General features: G+C 41.1%; 1 protein-coding gene across 1 annotated transcript in view; it reads left to right on the top strand.

Annotated features, from left to right (window-relative positions):
- The first annotated feature begins 2,401 nt into the window (after window positions 1-2,401).
- The window catches only part of CHIC2 (cysteine rich hydrophobic domain 2), a 30,358-nt gene continuing 19,623 nt past the window's right edge, over window positions 2,402-13,136 (top strand). Inside the window, exons 1-3 of the mRNA XM_061992528.1 lie at window positions 2,402-2,748; window positions 9,902-9,956; window positions 10,116-10,271. Of these exons, the coding sequence (XP_061848512.1) occupies window positions 2,630-2,748; window positions 9,902-9,956; window positions 10,116-10,271 (330 nt within the window). The 5' untranslated portion in view covers window positions 2,402-2,629. The remainder of the gene's footprint in view (window positions 2,749-9,901; window positions 9,957-10,115; window positions 10,272-13,136) is intronic.

Raw genomic sequence — 13,136 nt, forward strand, 5'->3', positions numbered from 1 at the left:
TGGAGCTTTCTTTCTCCTCATCTTATCTCAAATCCACCAAGTGAGCTAACCAAGCTTGTAACACCATGCAGCGCAGAGATCTCAGACCTCAAACAGGATAGCTGGCCCTTGCAGCACTGCTACAGGGAAGGCCTTGGGTGTGATGTAGGTAAGTTCATCCCTTCAACATCATGTCTAAGATTTCCAACTTGGTGCTGCACAACATTAACTCTGTTTGGCTGCTACTTGTGAAAGTCACCCAAAAACAAACAGGTCATCAAATTCATCTGTAGAGTGAGTTAGCACAAGGAGGCATAGCTTCACTGAAACCAGCGGGTTTCCTCTTGCTTTTGGCAGTATTAAATTTGGTCCACGTTCTCAATTTTGGGACAGTTAGATGTGAGAAATGAATCATCAGTCCTGTGAAATCCAATTGCTATGTGTAAGATACATGCAAGAATGGTAACTAGGTAAAAGAACCCCACATGTAAGCATACTAGTATGAAAGCGAACTGTTGCTCAGGAGAATTCTATGTTATTCTGTAGAATTTTGTTATTTGGGAAATGAAATATTGTAAGATCATGACAGAAATGCTGCAACATTTTTTCCAGAGGGGGAGCAAAAGATGTTGCTTTTTTCCTTTACAGCAAAGAGAGTGTCATGGGCCACCTCACAACCACACTGCTTCTATCCTGGTTTTACGCAGAGCAGTAAGAACCAGTACATCTTTGAATATTCTTTGTTTCTGAGAAATACACCACAAGGACCTTTGAGAGTAAAAGGAGATTAAGCAGCAATGCAGTCTTTCAGAAAATAAACTCATCAGTATAGATACTGTAACAAGACAGGAAAAAAGGACTGTAGGTTTCAGAGGAAGAATTATTAATGTGAGAAAGGGGCTATTATAATTAAGACATATGGAGTAAAATACTAGGAAAGAAAAGGGAATTGTAGAATTCACATCACACTCATGAAAAGGAGATTCAGACCTAGTTTCTTGATGATGTGGGGCTGAACCCTGTAGCTGATATTATCTGTACATTAAATACCATTGCAAGTATGTGAACCACTAGTTCACTCTGTCTTTTTAAAACATCACCCTGCTACTATTAAATCCCACATCAGCTGGTGCCTTCCCCTGGTGTCACAACAGCCAATGGTCTACCTGTTACTAAGGCTGTTATGCTCACATTGCCATTTTCTATCTTTGCCATGTTTGATTATGACATATCAAAACTGCAGAAAGAGAACAAAAAGCCAGTTTTATTTATAGGGTTTTCTGGTTAGCTTTTGTATATATAGTTCTGCTCTGCCCTGGTGAGGCATCATCTGCAGTACTGTGTCCAGTTCTGGGCTCCTCAGCTTGACAAGGAACTTCTGGAGAGAGTCGAGATGAAGCACAATCAGAGGATTGGAACATCTCTCTAATGAAGAAAGGCGTGAGACCCAGAGAAAATTAAGGGGGATCTCATAAACACCTGTAAGTACCCAATGGATGCATGTCAGGAGGATGAGGTGACACCTTTTTCTGTAGTGTAGGGACCAAATTTAATACTGCCAAAAGCAAGAGGAAACCCGCTGGTTTCAGTGAAGCTATGCCTCCTTGTGCTAACTCACTCTACAGGTGAATTTGATGACCTGTTTGTTGTTGGGACTAGGGATAATGGACATAAGCTGGAACACAAAAAGTCCCACTTCAACACAAGGAGAAATGTCTTTCCGGTGACAGTGAGGGAGCCCTGGCACAGGCTGCCCAGAGAGGTTGTGGAGTCTCCTTCTCTGGAGGTTTCAGAACACACCTGGACACTTTCCTGTGTGAACCGATCCAGGCGGACCTGCTTTAGCAAGCAAGTTGGACTAGAAGATCCCTAGAGGTCCCTTCCACCCCTTATGATTTCATGATTCTATGAAAAAGGGACATTCCTCTGCAACTTCATTGTTGAAACTTTACTCTGTTCTGCTCTACACGGATTGTGAATAACAGTCTTGATGTGGTACTTTCCATGGAGAGCCAGCTGCAAGGCTACCGTACGGGTGGCAGATCCATGCACTGATAGCACCAAGGGACAAGTGAACACTTGGCACCAGCCTTCATGTGAACAGCCTTGGTTAGGGGCCACTTCTCCCACATTCCCCCGAACTAAACCAAGAGGGCTCACTGAGCAACCTCTCAGCTAACAGCAGGCCCCCAAACCCCTTGTGGATTTCATAGATGCTCAAAAGGGAGCTGGAACGAGGGGAAGCAGCCCGCCCGTCCCCAACGGAACGGCAGGGGAAGCCCCGCCGAACGTGCCGAGCCACGCGGCGGCCACGCGCGCCCCTCCGCCGCCGCGGGCTGCGGGCGGGCCCCGCCCCGGCCGGCCACGCGTGGCGGGTGGGCGGTGCGGGGCGGGACCCGCGGCCGGATGTTGTTGTTGTTGTTCCTGCCCCGCCCCTCGCCCCCTCCCCCCGCGGAGGGTGACGGGCGCTTCCTCGCCCGCAGCTGCCGCCGCTTCAGCCGCTGTTGCTGCCGCCACCGCCTCGCCGCGGCTCCGCTGCCGCCTGCCTCGGCACCGCGGCGGCCCTGGTAGCCCTCTCCCCCCGGCTTCCGCGGCCGGCCTCCTCGCGTCGCCCCGGCTCCTCTCTCTCAGCGGACGCCCGAGCCCGGCCATGGCGGACTTTGACGAGATCTACGAGGAGGAGGAGGACGAGGAGCGAGCGTTGGAGGAGCAGCTCCTCAAGTACTCTCCTGACCCGGTGGTGGTGCGCGGCTCCGGCCATGTCACCGTGTAAGGGCCGCGCCGAGGCCTGCGCGGCCGGGGCGGGCGGTGGAGGCCCGGGCGACGGGACGGGGGCGGCTGCGTGCCGGGCCTGGGGGCGGCGGTGGCCCGGAGCGCCAAGCCGGCGCTTACAACTTGGGACGAGTCGGGGAAGTAGTGGGCGGGGGGAGCTCCGTGCCGGCACTGCCTCCCTTCCCCCTGCTTCCCGCCGCGTCCGCGGGGCTGCGAGAGGGCTCCTCTCGGCCCTGCCGGGCAGCCGGCTGACGCCCGGGACTCGCGAGCGGGTACGCACCTCAGCGAGGCGCTGAGGAAAGAAGGCTGACTTGGGCTGTGACTGGCAGAGGAATGTGAAGTATTTGTCCAAAGTGATGAGCTGTCAGGAAGTAAGGTGCCTGTGTTCCTCCGTATAACAGGTATGTGCTAGCACATGACCGACTGGACCATTGTTTAAGGTTGTTTATGTTCCTGTTGCCCACTCATATAACATGTAGCTGCTAATATAGCTCAGAGAACTTTTAAGAAAGAAAAGATACCCATGAATCAGATAAGTGCATGTAAAATCATGTTGTGACTGATATGTGTTGTTTCACTGTGTTTAACATGGGAGTGATTGAGTTTTGTTTTGTGAGTGCTTGATATCTCTGACTAGCAGCAAGTGACAGAGTTAGCGTAGTACTTCTCAATAATGTAACAGATGAGGGTGTTCCTTCAGTCAGTTCTGTTAGTCTTGCTCTGCTGAAGTATAGTCGTCATGATGTAGTTTCAGATGCTGAAATATTGACCTGGATTTAAAACATCAATGCAAACTTAGTATTCACTGTTCAGCAAGACTAGACTTGCAGTAGAAGCATAAAAGTCGAAGGTGTTGTGGTCTATGGCTCTTGACACCTGTGAACTCATTTTCAGCTACTGACCTCTCTAGAAATGCTGAGTTAAATTTAGAGTAGTTTTGTGGCACTTTGATACCTTACTGCTGACAGCTGGGTAACTTTTTTTGCTGTCTGATTAACAACAGGAAGTAAGACATGATAAACTAAGAGAGGTGTGGAGAGTTGAAGGATATAGATGGGCAGGAGAACAAGGAGGCCCCATGAAGGAACAGAAGCTTATGTCCAGTGTGTTCAGTGTATGACTGTTTATGGTGAACAAAAATGGTTCCTATCCAATGACTTATTTGAAAATAAGCTAGCAGCCTCAGCCTATTTCTGATATACAGAGAAACAAACAATGGAGATTTTTTTGTAGTAGCAGTTGCAAAAGTGTGAAGAACTGAGATGGAAGATCAGGGCCCATTAGTGGAATGGTGAGGAAAGTTGTGTAGTATGCCTGTGACTAGTAAGGGTGTTGTGGTTGAAGAAGGGTTATTGGCTCATTAATTGTTTGTTAATGGTTGTTAGTCCATTATTACTTTTAAGATCTTCCTTAAAATATTTGTTTAGGTTTTGGATGAGTGATGAAATATGAATGTATAACTTCCAAAATCAGGCAGTTGATGTTCATCTACTTTCTTTATTGTGCCAGGTGTGAACAGTTGACTTGCATCAGCCATTTTTACCTTTGTACAGCCTGTAACTTTTTCTTATCCTTGATAGAGAAGGTTATTATTAAAGTGAGATCACTGTCAGAATATTCACTTGGCAGATTTAAGGAATAGGTCGAGTCCTATGTATATAATGACTTAGTCTTGCCTGGTTTGAAAGCATGTATGGTTTTTGAAGATCTGACAAAAATAAGCAGCGATTAAGCAAATACTGGATTGATCTGTCCTTAGCTCTGCAGTTTAAAGAGTTGCTGACTGCTTGTGCTGTGTGTGTATTTAAACAGAAGCTCTCTTTTGATAGTCTATTGTCATACCCTCTCTGATCTTACATAGGAGTCATAATGTTGAGTTTGAAATATGTCATTTCCATGACTACAGATTAATGTCAGAATTACTGTTACTTCATTTCACCCAACAGACAATGGAAGTGTGTGAGAGTCCTTTTTAAGCTGTGTAGTTAAAAGCAATTAAAGGAAAGCAGGTAAATATTATCCACATAAAACGTATGAAAGGTCTGCCTTTACAGTGTGTGGGGCTTTTAGATAGCACTAAAGGTTCTAAAACTCAACCTTTTTTTAAGTATACAGTTATAGTATTTTCACACTAGCAGAGTTTAGATAGCTTGGTAAACAGGAGTACTATTTCGTCTGGTTTCTTATAACTTGAAGTGATCTAATGACAAGAAACTTCAAAGCTGAGAAAGCATAGAACTTTACTTGGAACTGAATTGAAAGTCCAAGATATTTCATACTTGTTTCTAAAATTGTATTAGAGTGGAAAGGGAGGTACATGATGAGTTAGAAACTGCAAAGAGAATATTTGTGATAGGCATCTGATTGTATTTTTCAGTGACACTCTGCTTGAGAAGTATGTGCTTTATGTATACCAGACTGTATAGCTAGTAGCTAGTAATATTAAATTTATTAGTTTTCTCCAGGAAAACCATTGTGATGTGTTAGTGAATGCCATGTTGTTTATCATGTTAGTGCATTACGTCTTGATGCAAGGTAACAGTTTTGAGGGGAAAAAAATAATCACAAAATATATTTTTATCCAAGTCAATTTCTTTAATATTAAACTGGAGTTGCGTATATATTTTTGAGCCTTACTCTGTATCAAGGACGTATGAGTGAAAACAGGGTTATGTGAGAATTATGGATGGAGAATGTTAAGATTTGTGGAATATATATTTATTTTGTGAGGCTTGTGAACATGTGGAATTAAAGAATATGATTCAAAGCAATGAAAAAATGGTTTAGTGTTCCCATAAAAGAGGAAGAGGGATAGTGTATGTCAGTTTTATATGCTGGAAAGATCTGAGCTGCAAGCTGAAATCAGGTTGCAGTTTGTCCTATACTGTGAACTTATGTTCTTTGAAGTTTCCACCTGTCACCACTTCTTTCTCTACTGTATACAAGGACAGGAACTTGGCTGAACCTGTCAAGCAGATTAATGTTCAAGAAACACCTTTTCAGGTTCTAGGAAGGTTAAAGAAAGTATTCATGTGTGAGGTGAGCATGGATTTGTTGAAGATGTGATGTAGAGTGGGAAAGACAGAGCAAGCAAAGACATGTGTGTATCACTGAAGATGGAGTATAGTACAAAAGAAAACTAGTGCTATGTAAGGACAGCTGTATGAGGAAATGTATCTCCAAAACACTGATTTCTAGTGTTTGATTTTAAGACGCTTTTTGCAGCTTTTGTCAGAGCTGTTATGTCTTTACAGTGAACATGTAATAGTGTTCTGTGTAATATTTTAATTTCCAAATTGCAGCTTGCAGTCAAGAGCAATAATACTGAGATCACATAACTGCTTACTAAAGCTTTTAGTGTATAGAATCGCCCTTTTTACTACTTGTATGTGGTGACAAAACTGGAATATTGAGACTCAGAATGGTGTTGGTAGCTGGTTAACTTTGATATTTCAGTTTTGCTGTCCCACCATGTATTAAACATTGTCACAAGCCTCAAGTACAGAGTCTCGGTCTCATTTGCTTATAACTTCAGTCAAATGCAACTGTATTGGTCAGAAGTTTCTGTACCTTGCTTTGCCTCAGTGTGTTTGTAAATTCAGATGCCTCTAGAGCTTTTCCAGTAGGATTGTCTTTGTCAGGCTCAGCTTTTGTGGTCTCCATGAATATTTGCTTGTGTTTGATGAAACTGTCAACATTTGAGTGTTTTGGGTTTTTTTTAGGTCTTGTGTTCACGAAAAAAAAACCCCAAACAACTTGTTTCTGTCCTGCTGATGTCCCAGCCAATCTTCAGCATGAGACTGAATAGGGCATTCCCTGCAATTACACCCTTTTGTGATTCAACTGAGGGCAAAGAGGCTTCCTTGTGCCTTTGACTTACCTGTCATGCCTCAGAGTAAAAGGCTTTCTTAGTATTCTGGATAGAAGGACAGCTGAAGTTCTGTCTCATCTGTTGGTCAGGGGCTCAGCTTCTTTTTTGTTCTTTAAACAAGAGCTACTTTGGATTGAATTATTGTTGTAGTTGGCCATTCACTTATTGCTCAAATTTATATTGAATTCCATTATTCATATTAAATTTCTTCTGGATACTGAAGCAGCAATATGTGAATATCATTCTTTGAAGAGACATCTCGTTAGATATCTGTCTGATTTGATGTATTAATTGCACAGTAGAGTGGTGTAAGCTTTTATTTTTGAGACTTCTGATGGCAACTGCATGTCCTGAGCTTGGAGTCCTTCTCCAGACTTGGTTATGGGTCCAAGTGATTTTTTTCAAGCTTTCATTTCCACTTCAACCTACTAGCTATTTTAAGTAGCGTAATTGATAGGTGTGACACTTTTCCTGACATTTACATAACTTTTGCCTCAACACTTGGTTTCACTCAAGAATTTTGGGAAACAGTGGATGGTCTTCCTGTCATGGAACATTCAACAGGATTTTCAATGATAGGGGTGTGTTTCTAGTAAGTATGGGATTTCTTTGCTCTGCGTTGAAGTGGTAAACTTGCCATTTATTATTCTGGTTAACAGTTTTCATTTGTTACTTCATCAGTTTTGAGGGATTTGTAGGATTTACAGATGTACTATTCTAGCTACAAATACTGAGATATGCTAGGTAACTTCTGTGTAAAGTTGGCCTCTGGGGAGACCTTATTGTGGCCCTTCAATATATAAAGGGTGCTTATAAGAAAGATGGAGAGGAAGACCTTTTACTGTGGCCTGTAGTGACAAGACAAGGGACAATGGTTGGAAAACAAAGAGAATAGATTTAGGTTGGATGTAAGGAAGACTCTTTTCCCCCCACCCCCCCCTCCTTTCTGGATGAGAGTGGTGAGATACTGGAACAGGTTGCGCAGAGAAGTAGTGGATGCCCCATCATTGCAGGTATTCAAGATCCAGTTGGACAGGGCTTTGAGCAACCTGATCTAGTGACAGCAGTATTGGACTAGATGATCTTTGACAATCCCTTGTAACCTAAAATATTCTAGGTCGCTATGGCTCTACTGTTTGCAGTCAATGATAGGGAGATGACTTTTTTACTCAAGACCGTATGTAAAAATCACCTGTCATATCAAATGTATAAACTACCTAGCTCAGCATGCTGTTCCAAACTGTGGCAACAGGCATTGCTACTAATAGGTTACATACAAGTCTAGCTGTTCTTGGTGTCCATTCTCACTGTATTCTCACATCTGAAGTTGTGTGAGGTGATGTATACACTTACACATTGTTTGTCCTGTAGCATCTGTTTGTCAGGAACTTGTGTAATCTCTCTTCAAGTATGTTGACACAGTCTTTGTCACTAATCCTAAGAGGAAACAAACACAGAAGTTTGCTACTTGCGCCTTAAAGTAGCACTTTCTTATGCCTGTTTTAAATCTATTGCTGACTAGTTTCAGTGGGTGCTCTCTGTTGTGGGATCTGGTGATTAATCATTCACCCTATCAACTGTCTTCTTGAATCGTTGCACTTTGATCATATGGTCTTCTTAGCCTTTTCCAAGTTTGTGTCAGCCTTGTTAGTCTCCTAAGGCAGCTGCTTTATTCCCTTAGTTATATTGGTCTTCCTTCTCCCTGATTTTTCTCCCACAAGTCCTCCATAAAATGTGAATGCCAGAGCTTCACCCAGTGCTGAGTACGTGGGTAGGTGAGAGTTTCATGGAGAGTCAAATGATGCACTCTGTTCTTAATCATCTTCCTAGCGGTGCCCAGAATTTTATTGTTATTTCTGGTGATCGGTGCTTGAATTGAGATGATGTTTAAGAGATTGATGAGTGGCTATAAAAGATCTGTCTTATGAGCTGTAGCTTCCAAACTTGAGCATCACATAAGCATAGTTTTATCTTTCTTGAGATTTACCACCTTTTATTTATCTACACAGAAGCTCATCTGTCACCTTTTGTCCCCTGGGTTTTCTGAGGCCCTTCCACAGTAGCTCACCATTGGTACAGCATTTAACTAACCATTTGATTACTTGGACAAAGGTCTCCACTGGCATTCCCTTCGGTAAGAAGAAAAACACATTTGAAACTAAAAAGTACTGGTCTGCTCAATATACTGTCAAGGCAAATGTTATCTTTAAAGTCTTCAACTTTCCAGGCTTGGGTAAGCTTCTTTGCATACAACTGAGCAATATGTGGTAGGTCTTGCTGCCCATATTCAAGCCTTGAGCACTTTACGTTTGGATTTGTGTTGCCTGCAGTATCTAATACTAAAACTGCTTTGATTTATATTCAAAAGGTTATTAATTACAACTTAAATTTTACACTCACTGCTGTTTACCAGATTAGTAGCCAGTCATACAGTTTTAATAATGACTTTGTTAGACTATATATTCTCCATTAAAAGTTATTGCCCAGACTAGATGCCAGAAATATTCAAAGTTTCTTTAAAGTTCATCTATTCATGAACCTGTAAGTTTTGGTTTTTTTTCTGGACAAGGTGAAACTTTTCTAATCTTTAAATCTTTGGAAATCCAGATAATCAGTAACTTCAGCTCATCTCAAACTGCTTCATAGCTTTACATTCATAATTGGTATGTTTCTTTCAAATTAGTTATAGAAGTCAGTTTTGTTTAGATAGTATTTTGTATTCTGAAATTTATTAGTTTTTGTTTTTGGTTTTTTTTTTTGTCCCTGAATAAACAAGCTGATATTGATTCCATTTCTTTGGTTAGAGTGGTTATTGTCCCTAAATAAATAAGCTGGTATTGATTCCATTTCTTTGATTAGAATGGTTATTTAGCATGGCCGGAGTGGAAAAGCACTGGATGAGCTTTTCTTCAAGAGATACTGATAGAGGAGGGGCCATAATTCAAACTGTGGCCTTAACTTACTTCCTCTCTCTTATCAAGTACTTCACTTTTCACAGTTGCCACTATTGCTTATAAAGATTTTGCTGAGACTCGCCGAACAGTGTTAACACAACTTTAAGAAGAGACTGTAGGCAAGATGGACTTCAAACTGTGTAGAACGGTGTACTTTTGTCTGTCAGGATAACTTTAGGAATTACTTTTAATAACAACTTTTTTTTCCCCCCTGAAATTAGTGCTGTTGTGGTAGAAAACCATGACAATTTTGAGATGTTTGTAACTTGTGGCATGGATTTGGGTCATTTCTAATTTTGGTACTATCTTAATTTTGTTTTTGCAGGTTTGGGCTGAGCAACAAATTTGAAGCAGAATTTCCTTCATCTTTAACTGGAAAGGTGAGTATCAGTGAATAGGAATTTGGGATTAAGAGTTTGGGATTGAGAGTTAAGGTTTTATTAGAAAAACAGGAGTTCCAGGTGTAGACCATTGTAGGAGAAATAGATCACACTGCTGTGGTACTAGTTTGTTGTTGTGTGCTTTTTTTTCCCTTGCAGGTTGCACCTGAAGAATTTAAAGCTAGCATCAGTAGAGTTAACAGCTGTCTTAAGAAGAACCTTCCAGTTAATGTACGATGGCTACTATGTGGATGCCTTTGCTGCTGCTGCACTTTAGGTTGTAGTATGTGGCCAGTTATCTGCCTCAGTAAAAGAGTAAGTTGAACTATTAATACAATTTTTGATAGAGTTGTACTGGGTTGGTTCTCATTCTTTTTTCCTCCCCCATCTTTAAAAACTGTGTACTAGATCTTGAATCAGTTTGATTTTGTACATTTTGATATCAGTCATCTGTCATACTAGTTAAAGTTGCAACAGACACACAGTCAGGACTTTGAGTTTATGACTCAGTGAGTGGAAGTATGGCTGAGTGTCTACTAGAAACATGTCCTGTATAGCACTTATTATTGAAGTAGCTTTCAACATACTTTTTTAATAGCTGCATCTTCTCTGTGATACACTGTTTGGGATTATCAGAATTAGGCAATGATTGAGTGGCAGCTTGTTTTGAGAAGCTTCTAATTGCACTATGATCCAAATAGCCATACATTTTTGTTTAAAAAGGCAATTTAAAAAAAGATTATTTATTTATTTATTTTTTCCCTTTTGGATTTTCCTTCCAAGCTGAGATGAGTAAGCTTAGACTTTTTTTACATTAAGAAATAGAAAGCAGAATTTTGTCTGTATACACTGGGCACTTAATGGTTGTTCATAAGAGAAGCTTATTGCATGTGCTTGTTTTTCCTTTCTCTCAATGCAATTATTAGGCTACCCACTAGTTTTCATGTGTGTAAAAATTGATTTTGACTAGTGATATTTCCCTGCCTTGCAAGATATGTCTGTGCCTTCACATTCTCTCTCTCTATTCATGATTCTCTATTCTATTCTGTTCATCTTTCCATTTCATGGCAAAGCTTGTGTATATTCTCTCTTGTGTAATACCTCTTAATTCTACAGGTTGTGCACAGTTCAGTACAATTCACAAATCAGTGAACATCGTGATTTTCTTTATCCAAGTCCTCATTTTACAAGGTCTTTAAATCAATGCATTTAAAAAAAAGTATGGAATGAACACTGGTTGTAACAAAACCTCTGTGTGTTTTTGTGTCATCTAACTTTTTGTGTTAAGATCTTAATGCTTAGTGTCTTTGAGAGATTACCTAAGACTAATTGTGATAGTATACAACATAAGGTAGAAAAGACTCCTGGTAACAATGGAGGAAAACAAAAAATGTTGGCCTGTAAATTATATCAAACCTTGTATTTTCTGTCTTTAAGCTGTCACAAACTAGTAAGTCTCCTGTGGCATGATTGTGTATATCCTTACCCTGAAAATCTATTACAGCAAGTTAGAATTTATAGATTGCTTTAACAGAGAAGTTGATGACTGGACTAGCTTGCAGAGAAGACTGCCATTCTAGGCCTAGCTCTGTTTCTTACAGGAACAAAGGAAGCTTGCATTGCTACTGTCCATGTGTAACTTCTAAAGGAGAAAGCTTCTGGTGCTCTTTAGTTTGACCTACTTTTCTCATGTTGTTTTAGCAGGAAATGACAGCAGGATGTAACATGGTAGGGGCTAATGGCACACACTCTCATCTTCTAGACTGAGGCCTCGTAATCTGTTACCAGAAGTCACAAATAATTAATTTTATATGCAATGTTAAAGCCAGAAAAAAGGCAAGGGCATGTAGCATCTAGAAATCAGCATTTGAAGCTGGGGAAGATGGTCTCGTGTGGAAACGTGAGGTGAAGCAGAACTTAGAGAATTGCTTCTGTCGAAGTTTGCATAGGAGTTAAAAGCAAACTCCCTTCCAAAAGGATAAATCTAATACCTCTCTCTTCCCCCCCACCCCTGCCAAAGCAATGAATAATCTGATCAGAGGGGGCTGGAAAGAGGTTAGTGGAGGTTAGTAGTGTATTTGTTGCTGACTATGTAGAAGCAGGAGAGTCTTAGAATGAACAGCAGGAGTGAGGACAGAAACTTGGGGTTAAAGTTCTAGAAGACATCCTAGAGATGTGGCCCAGACTGTCTGTAAATGTTGCATTTTTCCTGTTATGGCTGGTACCAGGAGGCACTGAAAGACTTTTACACCTTTTTCTGTGCTTAAGTTGTGGTGAATTGGGCTCAAGCTTGGCTATCCAGTATTAATGACATGGAAGGTATGAGTCTGCTGCCTAAACACAGTATCTTGTGATGCTGCAGATGGCACAGTGGTGATCAACACTCATGACACTGAAAACCTGTGTTTAGGCAATTTGATTATTCCTCCAGAATGACAATCTTATAAGTCAGTCTGGAGACTTTAAATTTTGTGGCAACATCATCTGTCCAAGTCACGTACAAGAGATTCTTGAGATTCTGTGATTCTGTAACAGGTGTGAGTGGATTCCACTTTATTTCTTGTTAGGCCCAGATGAGGAAAGTACAAAATAGTTTAAATCCTTTAATTCCCTCTTACCTGGAGTTACAGGTTTTGTACCCTGCAAGATCGTGGTACTGGGTTGCCTTCACAGACATGTAAGATTTTTGTTTTATTTGGGACTTCCCATCAGTTCATTTCAAAGTGCTATAAAAAGTGAAGGAAACTAATTGTGTGTATTATCGTACAAGTGGGAGAAGTGAGAGACAATGCATTACGTCAGTAACCTGGAGCTGATCAGCAAATTGACAGCAGTTGTAAATAAAACCTGGTTCATCTAAGTTCCAACCTGTAATTTGCCTAGTGGATTCCAGGAGCGTTGTAGAAAAGAAGCAACTTTGTATTCTTCCACTAAAAAAAAAATGAATCCATAGACTACTTTGGTTTGCTACTAGTGCCACAATTTTGTACACCTAATGTGTTCAGTATAAAATAATCATTTACATTTGAACTCTTGCACTGCTTGTATCTGACTTTATTGTGTATTGGAAGAAGGTTATGTTGATCAAATGGTCTTCCATGGACTTCTTCAGATCTCTTACACTCCAGCCATAGATACAGTCACAACAGCCAAGATTCACTTGTTGAGGAAATGGGTCCA

This window comes from Colius striatus, chromosome 3, assembly GCF_028858725.1.
Source record: "Colius striatus isolate bColStr4 chromosome 3, bColStr4.1.hap1, whole genome shotgun sequence".
Classification (NCBI taxonomy): domain Eukaryota; kingdom Metazoa; phylum Chordata; class Aves; order Coliiformes; family Coliidae; genus Colius; species Colius striatus.